This window comes from Falco cherrug, chromosome 18, assembly GCF_023634085.1.
Source record: "Falco cherrug isolate bFalChe1 chromosome 18, bFalChe1.pri, whole genome shotgun sequence".
NCBI classification, from domain to species: domain Eukaryota; kingdom Metazoa; phylum Chordata; class Aves; order Falconiformes; family Falconidae; genus Falco; species Falco cherrug.
In genome coordinates this window covers 3,680,534-3,699,085 of record NC_073714.1, presented here as the reverse complement: position 1 = coordinate 3,699,085, position 18,552 = coordinate 3,680,534, and the positions used below count along the sequence as shown (strand labels likewise).

Sequence of the window (18,552 nt, the reverse complement as noted above, 5' to 3'; positions counted from 1 at the left end):
TGTGATCCAAACAAATGCCCTAGGGATGAGTTTTTGCACTGACACAAATAAAGGGGCTGGGACTAAAACCTGTTGAACCACAATCCGTACTCAACGGACAGGAATTTTCCACTCGCTGTGGGTGTGCCAGCGGCACGGCACGCGTCGAGCCCACATCTCCTTGCTCCCGACAATCCCACAACTCCAAAGCCTTTCAGACTCATTCCTAAATGTATTGCAGCTGGAGAAAATGAACTTGGGTGGAGGGATGGATGGGAAGTGTGAAGGAATATGTTTGAGCCAGTGATTACATCTAAATTCTGCAAATCACTCGCTATTTCTCCCACGGTCTGTGGAAGAAAAGAAAGCAGAAGATGCCAGCCAGGGTGAGGAGGGGGGTGGGGGGAACCCTTTGCGCCTGGAAAAGCAAACTGCCCCTGCAGCCTTGGGGCTTGGCAATGCCACTTCTTTGGAAGGTGCTTTTGGGAGCCACGAGCTGCCCAACCTGCAGGATGCTCCTCGCGGCCCATCACGGATGCTGCCGCTGGTGAGAAGGCAGGCAGGTACCAGGGCAGGGTGAATTAAAGGGATCAGAAGTGATCAGGATGGGAATGGAAAGGGGAGGGTGAGCTTTGGGTGAGCAGCGGTGAGTCAATGGGAACCGAAGGACCAGGGAAATGGCCACGGGCCACGGAAAGGAGAGGTGGTTCAAAGGCCTGATTCAGTGGGACCAGCTGGTGAGTCAATGGGAAAGGAGGGAGCTAATGAGCTGATGGGCAGCAGGTGTCCATCAGGCTTAAAAAGAGGCAGGGGGAGGCCCTGGGCTTCAACCAGCTTTGCTCAGGCTGCTTTTCTTGGAGGGACTGGAGCATGCTGTCTGCAGGTACCGATCTAGCTGATAACAGGCAGGAACGTGCCGCTCGGCACATGCACGGCGGTTTTGGCTGCTGCAGGTCTTGCCTCACCTTCTGATGGAGATGCTGTCGTGCCCCGGGTGCTGCTGCGTGTGGCTGGCACCCAGGGCTTACTCCCACGTGTGCTATGTGCTCACCAGAGCCATTTGCTCTAGCCCGAACTGAGCTAGAAAGGGGGAGCGAGGGGCATTTTCATGCCTAATTTTGTAGCAGGTACTGAAAGGGTTCCTGTTTTGCTGGGTCACGGAGCAGGGAAAACGTTCCCTGCCTGGAGCAATGCCTGATTTGCAGCTCAGAGCATCCTGCAAACGGCCCTGATCTCTGCAAACTGCAGCGTTTGCTGGCGTCCCAGCTGCCAGGGTCAGCCCTTACCTTTGCAAACTCCCCCCTGCTCAGCCCCTGAGCCAGCGCTGGGCTCAGCCCTGCCGAGGAGCCGGCTCTGGGGCTCTGCCAGACTTGGCTGGGCGCAGGCTGCCCTCAGCTGCTGGCTCCTCTGCTGCTGTGGGACTGGGGATACTGGTGGTGCAAAGAGGGGTAGGTGGAAAAGCAGTGGGGGGAGGGGAGGGTTCTGTTTTCCTGTGTGTTGATGGGGGGGCATCATGCATTTTCCTCGTTTTGCAGCTGTTTGGTTGTTGGGGTGTAAGGGCAAGGGCTCTGGTAGCTGCAGGAACAGTAAATAGGGGGTCACCTTGGGGTTCCCTGCAGAACCAGGGTGCTAAGGGTCTGGGAGTGAATGCTTGGGGAGGGGGAAGCTGGAAAAACCTTCTGGAAAAGGTAGCCATGCTCCAGGCGGGTACTTGTGGGAAGTACCCTCGCCTCCTTCCAGCATGGGGGAGGGGCTGGGGGCCACCCCCTGCATGGAGCTGTGACGGGGCTCAGGGCTTCCTGGGAAAGCACCATTACTGGGACTCAGCTGAGCTCATTAAACCTGGACGAGCCCCCTGCAGCAGACCAGTTAAACCCATTTAAGGAAGGGTTAAGCCAGTTTAGTGTGATTTGGTACTCTTGATGCGAAGGTTAATCTGGTATAAGTGCTTCAACATTGTGGATTTGGACCAATCTAACGAGTCTGTCTCCCTGTTTTTATCCACCTGACTTAACGAAGGGCCCAGCCTGGCTCCTCTTCATCTCGGGCTGCAGAGAGCCACTGACAGAGAGAAAATAAACTGGGGGCTGAAGGGAAGAGCCACATGCAGGCTGAATCTGAAACGATGCTATTTATAGGCATCCCTGCTCAGCCAGCCTAAATTCCATGTAGGTCCCTGTGCCTGGGGAGCAGCAGGGTGGGCAGCAGGCAAAGCCAGCCCATCACACCTTGATGGGGCAACTGGTGGGGCCAGGCTCAGCCTGACCTGAGTCAGAGCTGAGGACGCTTCTTCTTCATCCCCAGCTGCTCATTAACCTGCTGGCCCCAGGGCTTTCCCACGAGCATCACCCAGCCCAGCTGGTGAGATGGCAAGGACCAGGAATGGGTGTTTGTTTTCGCTTTGGGTTTTTTTGTTGTTGTTGTCGTCGTCTCTAACCCTAAAGGGCTGTAATCACTATTAGGCACCCACAAGGCATGGGGCAGAGATGGGCCTTCTTGCCAGGGTGCAGCCCTTGGGAGAAGGGGGGGGGGGGTGAAGAGGGAAGGAAGGTGAAAGTGCTTGGGTGACCCCTCTGTAACCCAGCCCCAGTGCTGTACCCGGCCCACGCAGCATCCCTGGGGAGCATGGGGGGGGTGTGTGTGTGTCTGTTTGAGCAAAAGCCACAGCTGAGGGTTTCTCAATGCTTTTCCTTCACGCTGCTGTTGTGTGTTGGTCTTTGCAGCAATGCTGCATGGTCTCCCCTGTCCCCAGGAGTGGGTGGGGGGGTGTATGTGTGTGTGTCCTTAATGCCGGAGCTCAAACTAGGAATTTAAAGTGATGCTGAGCAGCTCTGCAGTGGGTTGCAGCAACCTCTCAGCAAGTGTGTGAACGGAGGGATGCATGCGGGAGGTAATTGCATTAGGCAGTGCTCCGGTGAGCAACCGGCTGGGCGGTGTGTGCCAGCACCGCTGGGATCTGGGATCTGCCAGGCTGCGGAGCTGCTGGTGCTGGAGGAAAGGAGGCTCCCGCTCAGCTCTGTGCCTGCCTTGTGACTGCGAAATGTATGCGCTTAATATAGGCCAAATGAAAACATTCTTCCCGAAATAGAAGACCTTCCCCAGAAAGAGCTGCAGCTCCGGCAGGAGCAGTCACAAGGTGCCTGCTGTGGCAGGGTGGGCGCTGGCAGGTGTAGCTGTGCAAGGCAGCACATCCAGCGTGCTCCCAGCGGTGCCTGCCACCAAGGTCACCTCACCCAGGAATCTGCTCCTGGAGCTGCTGTATGTACTGCAGACCCCCAGGGACCCTCCCCACTATGTGCCAGCTGGCTCCGGGGGCCAGATCCTGCTTCAGGGGAGGGGTGTGTGGATGGGGCAAGCATCCATGGGGTGCAGAGGTGGGTGGCCCCATCCCTGAGCCATGCGACACCGCGGGTGAGGATTTTGCTTGGTCTCTGCACTGTGCAAGCGTGCTGGGGCGAGTGCTCAGGGTGGTGTCGGGTGCTGCAGCGGCTGAAGCATGTTCCTGCTCGCACGCTGATGGGGCTGGGCTGGCAGGAGAAGGGGCGATCACTGTGTGCTGCAGCGCACGGCAGCTCTGGGCTGCTGCCAGGCTTGGGGGGGGGCTGCACCTAGCTATGGGCAATAAGCCCAGCAAGGATTGAACATTCCTCCTCCAAGTGCTCCTGTGACGCCCAGCTGAGGGAGAGGGGCTGGTGCTTGGGGGGCTGTGGTGCCAAGGAAGGCTCTGGGGGCTCATGGCAGCCCGGGGCCTGCTCTGGTGCTTGGTTTGTGCTGCACTGCATCTTCTGTTGGGATGTGATGCGGGAGCCTGAGCAAAGGGCAAAAAAGCACCGTGCATCCCCTCCCTGACCCCATAAACTGCTGGGCAGGGGGTGCTGCAGTCCTGGACCTGACCCTCTTTGAGGGCTCTGACCCTTCCCCCTTGGTCGCTCAGGACCTTCTCCACTGCTGGTGGTGACAGCAGTGTTTAATCCATCTTAACTAGACACAGCTGCCTGCTAGGAAAATGGGGTGGATGGGGGTGAGAGTTCAGACCTGGGGCTTTGGCAGGTCAAAAGAGAAAAGCCAAAATATTTGGTGGTTAATCTCAGGCTGCACTGTGGATCTGCACCTGGCATTTTCCAAAAGGCAAATCTCTGACGTTTCAGTTTGTAGGCTCACAGGGGTCTGCTTGGGGGTGTGTGTGAATGCAACCACATCACCCTATATTTTGCCCCGGCACCTTATTAATGCTGTAGATGCAGAAACCCAGGCTCAGCTGTTGAACTCTTGCATGGCGAGCTGGTGCTGTCCTGTCTCCTCTGATGCTCAGATCCATCTTATCCCAGTAAGGATAAGGGCTGGTGCTGCTGCTGCCCAGTGAGCTGGGGGCAGCTTTTTCTGCACTGCCCGCCTGGGTCTCTAACTCCTGACCCTTCTGTGGCACGAGACAGATCCAGGAAAACTGGAGGCCACTTGAGCCAAGTAAAGCTGTTGCATCACCGAAAGCCACTTAAGTCTTCCCAGAACCTTAAAATTCTCCGAGACGGAAGGCTGGCCCTGCAAATCGGTGCAGATGCAAGTTTATGCTGTGCTCTCGGACAAATGCTTTTTTAAAAAAAATTCACAAAGCTCTTGCCCTGTGGGCTGGCTGGGCAAGGTGAAGATGACCTTGTGGTGATTCAGTTGAAGCCGGGAATGAAACTGTTAGCCGTGCAAAGAGGGAAGTGTGAGGACAGCCTGTGGAGAGGTGAGATAAGAGGCACAGCACGGCCAGGGCATGGCTGGAGGTGCAGCAGGTTATGAATGGCGATAGGATGTGGTTTTCTGTTTCCTTTGCTGATTGCTATGGAAAAAATAGCTGAAAAATAGGCTGCCTGCAAGACTGATTAGGGAATTCCCCTGGCCACTGAGGCTCTTGCCAAGTCCTTTCCTTCCTACAGTCTTGCTGGTGGGTATCAACAGGTAAAATCCTTTCTTTTGAGCTGTTTTTCAGACTGTAGGAATTGGTTTCTATTGGTTTCTTGGGTGCTTTGCTCACAGGACTTTTTCCCGATGGGGAAACTGGGGCAGAGAGGAGCCCAAATCAGAGGGAAAAGCTGGGCTGGACTAATGCTGGGAGGTGGGAGTACGTTTACTGCCCAGAACTGCCTCTGCTCATGCAAAGCAAAACAAACCCTTGTTCTCATGAGCACCGGAGCAAAGCAGCAGCCTTGGCTCGGTGGCAAGAAAAGGGGATGAAGTTTCTAATGGGCTGTAGTGGTGAGCTGCAACTTTAGTGCAGCCTAAAACAAATTGGGGGGGGGGGGGGAGGGGAGAAACCCTGGGTGCCAAGTTTCCTTTGTCATGGGACTGGGGAAACTCAAGCCCAGCGCTGCCTCCCTGCTCTGCCTCTGCAGGCAATTAACGTCTGGGGCGAGCAGAGGTCACTTAATGAAATGGGATGGATGTAAGCTTAGATTCCATGAAATAAAATCGCTTTTTATGGCGTGGGGACTTAGTGCTGGGTGAAGTCAGAAGAAACACTGGAGCGGATTATAAATGGCACTGGTTAATCTTAAACTAACATCAACAGGAAGCCAGTGGCTGGGGTGGGAAATTCCAAAGCTTGCAAACAATATGTTTTTGGCTTGCGTCAAAATAAAAAGCTGGTCTCTTCTGAACATTTATGGGGATATTCTGATCTGGAAACACTTGTTTTACATGAAAGCCCAGCTTTAAGTAAACAAACTGCAACAGGGCTGGAGGCTTTGCATGCACGTGGAAGCTTTGAGAGCTTGTCAGATCCAGCTGGTGTCCATGGGGTTCCTGGAAATAGTTTAATTTATTTTTTTTAGCTGTGTCCTAATGCTTTCAGTGTTCCCTGGCAAATATTTTGGGACCTTGGCAGTGGCTGATGGGGCTATGAGGGAGTGTCAAGAAGTGGGCTGCAAAGGGGTGATGTGCTGGGGAGCTGGGCAGCACTCGGATGGGCTGCTGCCTCCTCTGCAACAGGCCACCTTCTTCCCTCTGCAAGTACCAGTTTTGTGGCCCCAGGGACCAGCTGATGTGTGTAACTTTGCTCCCAATGCAGGTGCTTTGCATCTTGTATGTGCTTGGTTGCAGTAAGCCCCAGACTTCTCCCTTCTTCCCCTGCCTAATGGTAGTTTCCTCTCATTAAGAGCCTTTTAATCCCTAATATTAATAGGAACTTATTATTTCCTTGGCTTTGCCAACTGTGAAAGGATTTTTAGTAGCTTTTTGACCTGACCTGGTTTGCTGGATTTATAATTGTGTTTGTATCTTCTCCCAATGAACTGAAGTGATAGTGGGACTGCAGCATATGTAGGCAGCACTCGGCTTCCTTGGGCTTCACATCATTGCTTCTCATGTGATTAACCAAATAAGTCTGTGCAAAAGTGACTGGCTGGGCTTGGTACCTTTTAAAAGCTTTATTTTTTTTCTTCTTCCTGAATATCTATTCCTGCTGGATGTCAGAAACCTCCTGGCCCTGTGCCCCAGGGCTGTGCAAGGATGGGGAATGGCAGGGAGCAGAGCCTACGTGGCTCCATGCCAAGGTTGTTTCAAGCCATCCTCCAAACTAACAGCAAAAAAAAAAAAATTATTCCTTCCTCTCCTTCCTCTGGAGTTGGGAGGGAAGGGAGAGAGACCAGGGTGAGCAGCAAGGTGACATGTGGAGATGCAGTGCATAGCTGGAGAGTGGTTAAATCCCCAGGGCTGTGCTTGCTGCCCATGGTCTGTAGAGAAACGATAAAACTGAGGAGCAGGAGGGGGTTTACAGTAGTGTTTTCAATATCGGCTTTGCAAAAAAAGTGTGAAGTGTCTGTTTCGAAGCCGAGGGCAGTATCTCATTCTGGAGTGTGTGTGGGGAATCCTGGATGAACATATTTTCCCCAGCATAGCCGCAGCACCGTGCTGGAGGTTTCCCAGCAGCTGGAAAGATGAGATTCCTGCAGTCCTGGACTGCTTAGTCAGGAGAGGTGACACGCAAACACGCTGGAGCTGCTGGGAGAGGCAGCTGGCTCGTGCTCTGTACCTGGCTTGACACCACTTGATGTGTTTTCCCATGGGATGATCCCTCTCCGGAGGGGAGGCTGCTCCATGTGGGCTCTTGGGCTTGTGGTATATTGGTTCTTCCCAGCTCCAGGCACAGGCAGGCCGGAGGAGCTGGATGCCAGTGGAAATCAGCTGTCCCTTGCACAGATTTGCCAGGCTCGGAGTATTTGTGCAGGCAGCATTGTGCTGGCTGCAGCCTGGCAGCAAAGCCAGCAGCACCGCTGGCTCCTGAGTCACCCTGTTGTGTGCATGTGTCTAAAGCAAACAGTCTGGTGGCTTCGTGCCCCTTGGGAGCCAGTCTGACCTTGTGGGAGCGGTGCACAGGAGCTCTTGTCTGGCACTGGCAGCACTGCTCGCCCCTGCATTTTCTACCCTCGTGATGTGGGTTTGCTGCATGGGCTTCCTGCTGTCTTTCCAACTCTGCTTCCTGCTCCGGGGAAATGGCATTGTTGTAATTACTTTGCAAATAGCTTTTAGAGAGAAAGCCATAGTTCCTCTTACAGGATGCTGCAAGAGAAATTGTTGCTCCCATGGGTCTTTCTTCCAGAGCATCCCTGGGGGATCCCTCTGCACCTTGTCTGTCGGCAAACCCTTTTGCGCTGATCCCATTTCATGATGATCCTCTTGGGAGGTCTCCAGATAGAAGCAGCTGATGTTGCCTCTGTGTGACAGGCTTCTCACTGCCTCTAGGTTTAAAATAAAATAGCCCTGTTCAGAGTTCATCCTGTCTCTGGCTTTTGCTGTTATTTGGGTAACCTCTGCCAAGTGGTCACCCCAAGCCACTGCTGCAAAGTTACAGCAGGAACCAACTGGAGTGGGTTAATGCAAAGTAACGATGCTCCTCTGCTGCTGTGTGACAGACCTGGGGGGCTGAGCTGCTGGGGCCACAGCAATGCAAGCCCTGTCCCAGCTTCACTGCTCTTCAGGCTTAAACAGTGAAAATGGATGGTTTTATCGCAGGCAGGGTCCCTTGTCCATGTCTACAGCTCTCCTGGTGTCCACATCCCTGTGTCTGTCCTGGTCAAAGCCACTCTCCTGCCAAACTGTCAGCTTTCCAAGGGAAGTCTTGCTGTTCTCAGAAATCCTGAGGAGACTCCCTGGGCAGCTGTAACAATGACCAGCGGTCAGGCATCCCTTGCCTGGGGCTGTGACCCCTCTTCAGGCTCCCCCAGGACCCCAGGTTATCAGTCTCCTAGTGTGTGGGAGCGTGTGCGGATGCAAACCCCATCTTGGTGATCCTGACTCATGCAAACCAGTGCTCCTGACTCCGATGGGAAAAGCGTTACTCACGTGAGCCTGTTTGCAGGATCAGGGCTCTAATTACGGGCTTTGCCCATCTTGTAGCGTGGGAACCGGAGCCATTAGCCCCTAAACCTCCAGATCATTCCCAATACATTAATGTTTCTAATTAGTTAAGCCTGATGCCTTTTTCTCTAATGACAGTGGCGCTAGCACTTACTCGTGTTCGCTCTGCGTGCTGGTACTTCATTATATAATGATACAGTATGTGTTGTAATACCTATTCCCAACTGACAGTGGTTTTTTTTGCATATGCCTCATCCAGAACTGATTAGGCAACGGAGAAGATGGGCTAGTGCAAATAAATGTTTGGGTCACATCCTTTCTAATTAGCTGGGAAGATGCTAGTGTAAGGGGGAGGGGGGGGAATTAGAGTTACCTGGAGCTGGTGGGTTGGGTTGGTTGGATGCTGTTGTTGTGGGATGAAAACCCGTTGCCTGTTTTTAAGCTCCTGTAGGGGATGAGCTGCCCCTTCCCCAGGCTGTGTTTTCACTCCCAGTCCCTTCTTCCCTTCCTTCCAGGGAAACCATCTCCACGGCAACCTCAAGCCTCCAGGCTCTGCCTCCTGGCTGCTCACCCATCCCCAGGACCCAGCGGGTAAGTCTCTGGGTACCAGGTCCATCAGGTGGCCCGGTGAGGGCTGGCGGGGGGCTTGGCAGGGCTGTGGCTATATAGACCCCCTACCTTGGCTCACCTCCTCCTTGCGGCTTGGCTCCTGCTTTGTGCAGGCTCATGGGTGGCCATGGCTGTTCCCCTGAGAGAAAAGCTCTTCCCTGCTCCAGGGGGGGTGGCTGGGTTCAAGGTGAACCCTTGTGCTGTTCCCCTACAGATGCTCTGCCTGGGGTCAGGGATGCGCTGGTCACGCATCCGTCAGTGATGGTCCTGGTTAGACCATGACCAAGCCCCAAACCAATTTTTCCATCTTTTCCATCACACGAGAATCCCATGGAGAGCAGCAGGGCCAGCACCTGGAGGCAGAGACTCTGTCCCCTCTTGGTGTTCCATCTTGGAGTGTGGTGGCACAGGGGTCACTGCTGGTGACAGTAGCTGGGCTGCCCAGGCTATGATGTCATATGTGCACATCCCTGGTGCCGTGCAGGAGGGTGGCAATGCACCTTGCTTGTAGGTGGGCAGAAACGGGTGCTCAAAGATGCGGGATCTTGCTGCAAGCCCACTGGTGGCTCGGTGCAGCAGCAGGAAATGTGGTTCCTTTCTGGTATAATCGGGATTAATGATGTAAAAATGGTGGAAATGGGGGGTGGGGATGATGTCTAAGGGTGGGTGTGAGCTGGTGTCTGGGAGGAGCTGAACTGGAGCATGGTGGTGATGATGCTGTGGCTGCCAGGAGGTGCTGAGGGGGGCAGCGCGGGGTCACAGCTCTACCCATGGGACTGACCCTCTCTGTCCCTTGGTCCCCACAGGGCAGGATGAAGCTGCTGGCTGCTGTGTTGCTGGCTGCTGGCCTGCTCAGCACCGCTGCTGGGAAGGAACAGCCCCCCCGGCCAGATGAGCCCTCGAAGACCTGCTTCTTCCAGACGCTCAGCAGCGTGGACAGTGAGTTCTGCAGGTGAGGGGGTGACCCCCTGGCTCTTCCCTGAGCTGCCTCAGCTCTGGGATCCAGTCCCATGCGTGCCCAGGGTGTCACCTCCTGGGACACTTAATTCCTGGATCCCTTTTGCCAGAGCTATAAATACGGGCTGCTTTCTCCCTTTTGCCAGGAATCTGAGCCAGAGCGGTGCCCACCGCGCTGTGCTGCTCCGACCACAACCTGGGGTCTTCGTGTCCTGGGTCAGCCAGAGCTGTTCCCTGATCTGTCGTGCAGAGGCTCTTACAGAGACATAACAGCATCAGAGATGACGAGTGGTTTCTACAGAAAGTTTTAGAGGAAGGAGGCTGTTTTTTGGGGAAGAAGCGTGCTGGAATAGTTCACCCTGCAGACCTCAGAGCCCATGCTGCAGGAATGCTGATGCTTACGGCATGGGAAGAGGAAGAAATGGGGGGGGGGGGGGGGGAGGTCCCCTGGAGCTGCAAGCAGGCAGCTGGTTGCTGTATGGGCTGAGCAGCCACCAAATGCACCCCCTGATCAAATATCTGGATGCTGAAGGTCCTTGGCTAAAACTCTTGTGGCCTGTGGGCCGCTGGAGATGGGAGGCAGCAGCACACACGTGCCCCTTGCCGTGGGGGGGGGTGAGTGTCTTAATATCCCACATCGCTGGGAGCTTCTGCCTCAAACCCATCCTTTCTGCTGCTTCTCAGTTAACCAGAACGTTCTCTAAATAAGAACAACTTGATCTTCTAGATCCAGGCAAGCAGAGACTTCTCTTGTCCCCGGTTTCCTCCCACCAACTATGAGGAAAAGCCCCTTGCTCTGAGCCCGCAGCCCCCCCAGTGCCAGCCCGGTGCTGTGCGGGTGCTGGCTGCAGGATTTAAGGGCTCCTCCTGGGAGGGTCATGGCAGTGGCAGCTTATCAGTGGCCTTGAGATTCGCTAGCTACGTGCTGTGGTGACCTGGCAGCTTGCTCCAGTGGCCCCTTTCGCTGTTGGATAATGCAGAAGCTGGAGATAGAGGATTATTGCACTATCGGTACCCAAAACACGGAGGAGACTTGTCCCTGCTTTCAAATTGCAAGTGGGAGAAGGGGGCTCAGGGCTCAAACAGCCTCTCTGAGGCCAAGGGGGGTGGGGAGTGAGGGTGGCTTTGTTCTCCATCTTCAGCCCTTAGTTTAACCCACATGGGCCATGATTTTTAAAGACTATATTCCCAGTATTTTCCAGGCTAAGGTGTGCTGAGCCATAATGAATGTTTAAAGCTTTGTTGCTGCCTGGGAGAGGGAGCAGACCCCATGGTTATGTTAGTGTGGGAGGGTGCTTATCCTGGTGCGCAAGGTGCCCAGCATCTTTGATGGCTGCAAGTTGGATCCCACATCCCAGCACTGCAACCACAGCTCAAGCCTGGCTGGGAAGCAGCACCAATTCCCATCCCTGGTGTGGGAATCACACTCTTCTCTCTTTTTTCTTTTTTTTTTTTCCCCCAGAGGGGATTTAGAAATTATCTACCCGGAGCTGGGTGATGTTGGCTGCACATACATCCCCAAGTGCCACCAGTACCGCCGGCGGATCAGCAAGGAGTGGGGCAGCCCCCGTGTCCGGTACCCCCAGGCTGAGGAGGTGAGTCCTGAGTTGCATCACTTGCGAGCAGCTGCTCCATGCTTCTCCAGGTTAATTAAAGGTGTCGCTGGATCACAGGGGAGGAATCCACTGGGAAGGGATGGCGCGCGTGTGTGTACTTTGAGCCTGCCCGTGACACCCTGGCACTGGCAGCTGGGCTGGGACACCCAGTGCCTGTGCTTTGGGTGCTGGGGACACCCTGGAGCCATTCACCCTGTACTATGTGTGGCTCAGCACCACTGTCCTGTGGCCAAAGTGCAGTTACTTGGGTTGTGCTCGTAACACTTGCCTGATACCAGGGTGACTTTCTCAGCTTCCCCCCCCGCCGTCCTTCCCTGTTGCTTCAGAGTTTTGGTTCATGGCTGATTTGTGGGTAAACTGAAATGCTGAATTTTCGGGCTGTGGTAGCAAAAAAGTGCATACATGGATATCTTTTTTTTTTTTTGCAATTGCTTGCAAACTTTCAAAGCAAAGAGATGCTCTGGCTGGGTGTTTGCATCCCTGGGGCTTGCCTGGAGAAACCAGAGGAATTCACCTGCCGAAGTCCTGGGCGGCAAAGGGTTTGTAACGCGGCGTTGATGTGACCGTGATGGGTCACCGGATGGTGGATGGTCCTTGCCCGGAGCCCCCCGGGCTGCAGTGCCCCTCTGCTGCCGCCAGGTGGCAGCATTGAACTTCCCGAGCCCCAGCGCAGCCCGGCACCGGGAGCCGCGGGGTCCCCCCCGGGCGCTGCCCCCCTGCTGGGGGATGCCCTGGGGGGGCGGGGGGTGATGTGTGTGTGTGTGTGTAGGAGCGCGGCGCTGTGCAGGTGTTGGGTGTTGCGATGGCATCCCGCATCCCCGCTGCCAGCTGCCCAGCTTGGGGACCACTGTCTGTGGGAGGATGAGGTGGCATCTGCTTGCAGGGGGGTCCTTGTCCCCAAATCCCCAGCGTGATCCTTGTCCCAGCAACCGCCGTGTGCTGTTTCCCCATCATTAGCTCCAACCCTGGCAGCTGCAGATGCTTCAGCTGTAGTTAATAAGGGAGAAACTCGGCTCTTGGCTTTACCTTGAAGTGTTAAGAATCAGTTTTTCTGGCTGCTTCCTTGCCGTCTGGAAAGTCTCTTCCCCCTGTTGATCACATGGTTTGAAGTATAACTTTCCCTTAAAGATGTCTGATTCTTCCAAAAAAATAATTCTCCCTGGCAGAGGATGCTGGATGTAAAATCATCCATCACTTGTGCATTGCTTTCCAGTAGTCTGAAATTTCCCAGGGATGTAGGCAGTTGCTTTTCTTTTTATTTTTGTCCTGGAAAGCAAACCACGGCAGGGAGAAGGGAAGGGACTGGGTGGTGATGCTGGTGGGTGCAGCTCTGTCCTGTCAGCTATGCCGGGGTGGGGGTCTGGGGGAGAAGCAGAGGCAGAGCCTTGCCCAGCTGTGCTGGGGGGATGCAGGTTTGGCATCTGCAAACAGGAGCGGGCGAGTGAACCTGCCCAGTCTGGGCTTGGGAGCTGGCTCTGTGTGGCACTCCTGCAGGCTGATTTTTGGGATGGGATGCTGGCTGCGGGGGGTGGAGGGGCAGGGTCCCTGGGGAGCCCGTGGCAGGGGGCTGGCGGCTCCCACTGGCATCGGGGCTGGCTGATGCCTTGTCTCCGCTGGCAGATCTGTCACCGTCTCTTTCCAAGACAACTCGGCACATCTTGTGCTGAGGTGGCATCTGAGGACACGGGCCCTGCTGCTTCCTGTGGCTTGCATTTCTCCTCTCCTCTGGCCTTCACCAAGAACATCCCAGCTCCTGCAGCGTGCCGGCAGGGGTCTTCGGGCAAGGGGCTCCACGGCCTTGAATCAGTTGCAGAGAACTGGCTCTGAATACCCTCAGGCTTTTCCTATAGGGACATAATATTTCTTACTCCTAAACCTGTAAGGATGCTTTGGGATAATTTCTTCCCCCCAAAAAAAGATAATCCTTAAGTGGGAACAAAGTTGCCTCATCTTGTGCTGGGGCTGAGGCTTGCACAGGCAGCAGGGTTGCTTTTCATGGTTTATGATGGAATTCCTAAGGTCAGAAAGTTGGGGGTTTGTTTTTTGTGGTTATTTTTTTAATTCTCAAGTGAGAATGGGGAACCTCACTCTGCTGAAGTTATCTCCGTCTCTATGTGATGCTTCTCGGCACAGAGGGATGCTCCAGTCCTGCCAGGGCTTGGCCATCTCCTGGATGGAGTGGTGAGACACGGGCTGGCTACACGACTTCCAAATCGGTGACAGAAAAACTCGGGGTTTGAGTATGAAAACTTGTGTAGGAAGTGTCTGCTTTCTGTGGAACACTTTGTCTCTTCGAGAAAAACAACCACCAAAAAAGCCAAATGTGGAATGTTTGTTTCTATCTTTGGAAATATTTATCAGTTTGAGGGAGGGGGAATGGGGTATTTCCCATCCTTGTTCCAGATACTGGTACTGGGTCCGGTGGGGGCTCTGTTTTGCCTTGCCTGGGTCAAAGGTCTCTGCTCACAGCCTTGGAGGAGGCGACATCCATGTGTTTGTGGGTGAAGGATCTTCAAGTGGGGTGGCATCTTGCAAAGCTGAGCTCTGACAGGCATCTCCCACTGTTTGGTCCGGGGGACTTGAATACATCTTCTTGTGTGTTTGTAGGGATTTCAGTGTTTCTCCAGTTTAGACACTGGGCTGTTGCAGGCAGGCAGCCTTATCAAGCACCGCTTTTACTTCCCAAAAGACCCATCTTTGATTTCTTAGCAAGGAAGGCAGCTGTTACGTCTGGCTGCTGTCTCTGCGAGCAGCGTGCTCAGGCGAAGGAGTGAGATGCGTTGCCAGACGCAGGAGGCCAGTGGCTGGTTTGGGCACCCTGGAAACCCTGTAACTGCTGGGGACAGACACATCAACCTGCTCTATGTGGTGGGAAGCGTCTGTCCCCCAGCCCCGAGCTGGAGCTGGGCAGCCAGTTGGGCTGTCTGGGTGCCGGGGATGCTCGGTCCTTGCTTGCAGACCACTCTGAACGCTGGGGGACCCCTCTGTGGGCATCCCATTTGGGTAGCGCTGCAAGGATGTGACACGGAGCAAACGCCAAATGCAGCTGGGAAAATTTCTGTTGGCACCTTCCTGAAAACCCTGGCAGAGGAGCTGCTGCCAAGCCCTTTCCCAGGTGCAAGGAGGGAGCAGTGGAGAACATCTGGATAGATGGGAAATGCACCCTCCTTGTCCTGCCTCAATATTGCTTTGCTCAACCAAAAATAAATTGGAAAAGAAAATTGGACATTGCATCAATTTGGGGCAAGTTTATAAATTCTGCAGCTAAGCAATCCCAATAGAAAATGATAGATCGCCAGCGCGCACGCAGCCCCTGCCGTGATGTATAGTCACATTAGCCGAAACGCCGTGTTACATGATTCTGTTTTATTACCACTGTTGGTGGCAGACAGAAAAACAGATTACGCTTGAGATCAAATCGATAGGAACTTTATTTACTGGCCTTTTAAAAACATATTTCTGCACTTTATAAAAACATACAATAGGTGCTATTGATGCTATATAGAACTTGTCTGCTTGTTAAAAAGCAATTTACCCGCCACGAAGGTCTTGAGCTGTGCTTTGCGGCTCTACCTTTTTACCTGCTCCTCCAGATTTGTTTTCATCTGTGGGGTTTGACGACTTCCTTAAAGGTTTCCTTGGGCTGTGCCATTGCTTGTTTAGGACATGGGGAAGGGGTAGGACTTGTTGTCTGGACGAGGGGCCAGGCATCTCTGAAATAAAGTGATTTTTTTTTTTTTTTTTCCCAGGGCTCCTACCCCAAATTGAACTTAGTTCAACTTTGAATTGTTTCTGCAAGAATCCTCTCCTGTCCAAATCAGTATGAGGAAGCAACTTGTGCATCCATGAACTAGAACTTTTCTGCAGCTGTACAGATTTTTCTCTGCTCTTCCAAGAACTGTCCCTTTCATAGCATCTTACTTAAAACCGTTTCTGTGGCAGAATGAGCTGGAGCTGAAACGGCAGCTGGAAAAGCCCCCCTCAGCTGCACAAAGCATGGGGTGATGCCTTCATGGGTTGCATCAGACTTAATCCAGCAGCACCTCTGTGTGTTTGTTGTGCCTAAGCCTGTAACCTGCCCCCTGGGGTGATGCCCCTGCCCTGCCCAGGGTGAAGGGCAGGAGAACAAGCCTCTCCCAGGAGCTTGGATTGTTCTGGAGTCCATGGCAGGGTCGTTGCTGGTGATGTCCCAGCCTCAGCCCCAACTCTTCCCCCCTTTTGTGAACACTTAGTGGCTGGGTTGTGGACAGTCCTGATTTATAAAGGTTTCTGTGCTCTAGGGTCTGGTGCCCATTATTTGGAAAATTATTTGTATGGGGAAATTCATTAGCTTTTAACAAAAGGAGGAGAAGGTCTGCTTAATCCCCTAATTGGGATGTGCTCTAGTTGTGTCAGGCAGTGATTTGCAGCTGGCTGGAAGAGGGGGCTTTTGAGTGGCACTCAGGTTAAATTCAAGTCTCATTAAAGCTGGGTTTAAGCAGAAGATTCCTGACAGTTTGTGTATCCTCCTTGGCTCGTGGAACTGTCTGGGGTTAAGGAGCCACCAGCATGTTTTTCTCTCAATCCTGTCTGGGCTACTTTTAAAAAAAACAATGGCCCAACATTCCTTCCTGATGCTGTCAGCCAGATATTATGGGGATTAGCCCAAGCCCCTGGTGATGAACCCCTCCCTTTCGCCCTGTTGGAGCTGATGCTGGTTTGGGTTCCCATGCCCTGGGACCATGCCATGGCATACCAGCATCCCCAACTTCAGAGGGCTGCCAGCCCCACGGCTCCCTGGCGCCTGGGACCGTCCCGGCTTTGCAGCAACTTCTGAACGGTGGTGTTGGTGTGAGGCCTGCGAGCTACCAAAGTGCCTGTTTGAGGGCTTGTGTGGGGTGTTAAAGCAAAAAAAAAAAAAAAAAAAAAAAATCTGTGTGCCACAGGCTTTTCTGTGCTGCATCAGCCCTGTCCTCTGCTGACCCGCTCCCAGGCAGGACCATGCAGGACCTGGCGCGCTGCAGCCACCTCTGCTTTGGTGGAGGTTTGCACAGTGGAGCTGGGTCGGGATGCAATCCCCGTCCTGCAAAGCACTGCATGACTTTCTGTGCCTCTTGGAGCAGAGCATCCCTGATGGAAAGCTCTGGAGAAGCGTGGGGTGTTAGTCCCTGCTGGGTCCTTACCCCACCGGAGGGGACCAGTGGGACAGCTGGTGCCACATGCCATGAGAACCTCTTTCCGTGAGCAATCTTGGCAGAAATGTCACTTTGCATCAGTTTTATTACCTACACGTTTGCTGGACGTTTAACCATCCTGGACAAATAACCTTCTCCTTCAGGCAGAAGGGATGGGCTCTGGGGGTGACAAGAACCATGGTCATCAAGTCTGCTCTCCTCGTTGCTGATGTATTGGCATCCGCGCCGGTGCGGGACAGACACTTGTCCCTATTTCAACAGCAAAATGTTTGAAGCAGCTGATGCTTTTACTTTGATCCCTGTAAACACTATACAGTAATCAAAGTTTAAGCTGCTTTGGGTGAAATAATTGCTTAACAATCATATAAGACAAAGTGATTCAACAAATGACAATTAGGACTTGTGATATACAGAACAGATGCATTCAGTGTACCATATTATAATGTGCTAATACAAGATTGACAGCACAATAATAGGAGAGAACAGCCACTCAGCCTATAATTCGAAACCAAATGTGAGGCTGTCCACAGAGCTCAAATCCTAACAGGCTGTAAAATTAGAGGTAAGAAGGCACAAGTTTCACAAAGACTCATTAGCAGGTTGGCTGTGAATTTCCAAGGGAAGGGGGGAAATTTCCTGCTGGAGGATTACTTGTAGGTTGCAGTGCAAGGGATGGAAGGGGGGGGGACACACCTCAACCTCCGCCCATCTATATGTTGGGAAGCGAGTAACTTATATCTCCCTGGTCTCAAATGGGTGGTAGATGCTGCTTTCCCCTGTTAGCACCCAGGGTTTGGAGCAGAGGCTGCTCTGGTGCCGAGGCAGCATCAGCATCCCGATGCCGGGGCATCAGCTGCATCAGTGAGCGTTACTGTACGGCACGGATACATGAACCAGACAACGGTGTGAAGGACCAACTGAAATTCAGACTGATCTGAACACGGAGGTCTAACGGGCGTTCCCTGTGGGAGCTGGGTGCTTTCCAAGCCCTAAATGATACTGATGGGTGACGGGGGCACCCTTTAGCCCTGTCCGTGGCGATTAAGGCGGCTGGCTGGTGCTTGCTCTTCTCTTTGGGTAAATCAAGAGACGGGGACATGTGCAGGAGCGGAGGCTGTCAATCTCTAATGCCCTGCGTGAGCGGGGAGCACGCTGGCACGTGGAGAGGCAGGAGCGGGGGTCCATCCCCCCCAGCCCCCCTCCCCGGCCTGGATTCGCTCCACGATGTGCGGTGTGTGCTGCTCTCTCCTCCTAGAGCTGCTTTGGAGCCAAAGAGATCAAAGGAGCTAATATTTTCAGCGCTGGTGACAAAACAGACTTCAGCTCATCTTGTACTTTACACACACCATGCACTTATTTCACTAACGTATAATTTTATCATATTTTATTATTAAATAAACATGCCAGAAAAAATACTTTTTGCGCGTGGGGGAGGATGAAAAGGTTTGGTAATTAAAACTTCTATCCATCAATGCTTAACTCCAAGAGATAATTGTGTTGCTTCTGCAGACGTATATTTTGTATTGAATCACCCAGTTTTGTGTTAAAATCGGAGCCGGCGCTCGTGTGTGTGTGTGGAGCTGGGATGTGCTGTGGGCTGTGCGGGATCCCAGCAGGCACATCCCAGGATTGGGAATTTGGCTTTTTGTCTCCGTGATGCTGGTTTATTGCACGGGCAAGTCCCTGACACCACAGGGCACCTTTGTAACCGCTTCGAGTTTGTTAATACAAAAGCCGCAGCGATGCGCCCATCTGGCGGGCCTGTTGTAAAGATATAAAGAATTTTTCAATTTTTTTTTTTTTAACTGTAAAGCTGAAGCACATTGTAGAAGCAGATTAATCTATTCAAAATAACCTAATCTTTTGGGTTTGGTTTT

At 53.2% G+C, this 18,552-nt stretch overlaps 1 protein-coding gene across 13 annotated transcripts in view; it reads left to right on the top strand.

Annotated features, from left to right (window-relative positions):
- Positions 1-223: 223 nt before the first annotated feature.
- Positions 224-18,552, top strand: part of PEBP4 (phosphatidylethanolamine binding protein 4) — a 79,980-nt gene continuing 61,651 nt past the window's right edge. Inside the window, exons 1-4 of one of the 13 annotated variants that reach the window (XM_027803727.2) lie at positions 224-365; positions 8,835-8,910; positions 9,735-9,880; positions 11,348-11,480. In XM_027803727.2, coding sequence (XP_027659528.1) covers positions 271-365; positions 8,835-8,910; positions 9,735-9,880; positions 11,348-11,480 — 450 coding nt within the window. In that variant the 5' untranslated portion in view covers positions 224-270. Of the gene's footprint in view, positions 366-431; positions 543-835; positions 863-1,167; positions 1,254-1,277; positions 1,428-2,320; positions 2,341-3,132; positions 3,238-4,573; positions 4,709-4,746; positions 4,924-8,834; positions 8,911-9,734; positions 9,881-11,347; positions 11,481-18,552 lie in introns of those variants that run through there. The other 12 variants (XM_027803725.2, XM_055696403.1, XM_055696399.1 and 9 more) reach the window with 12 other exon arrangements.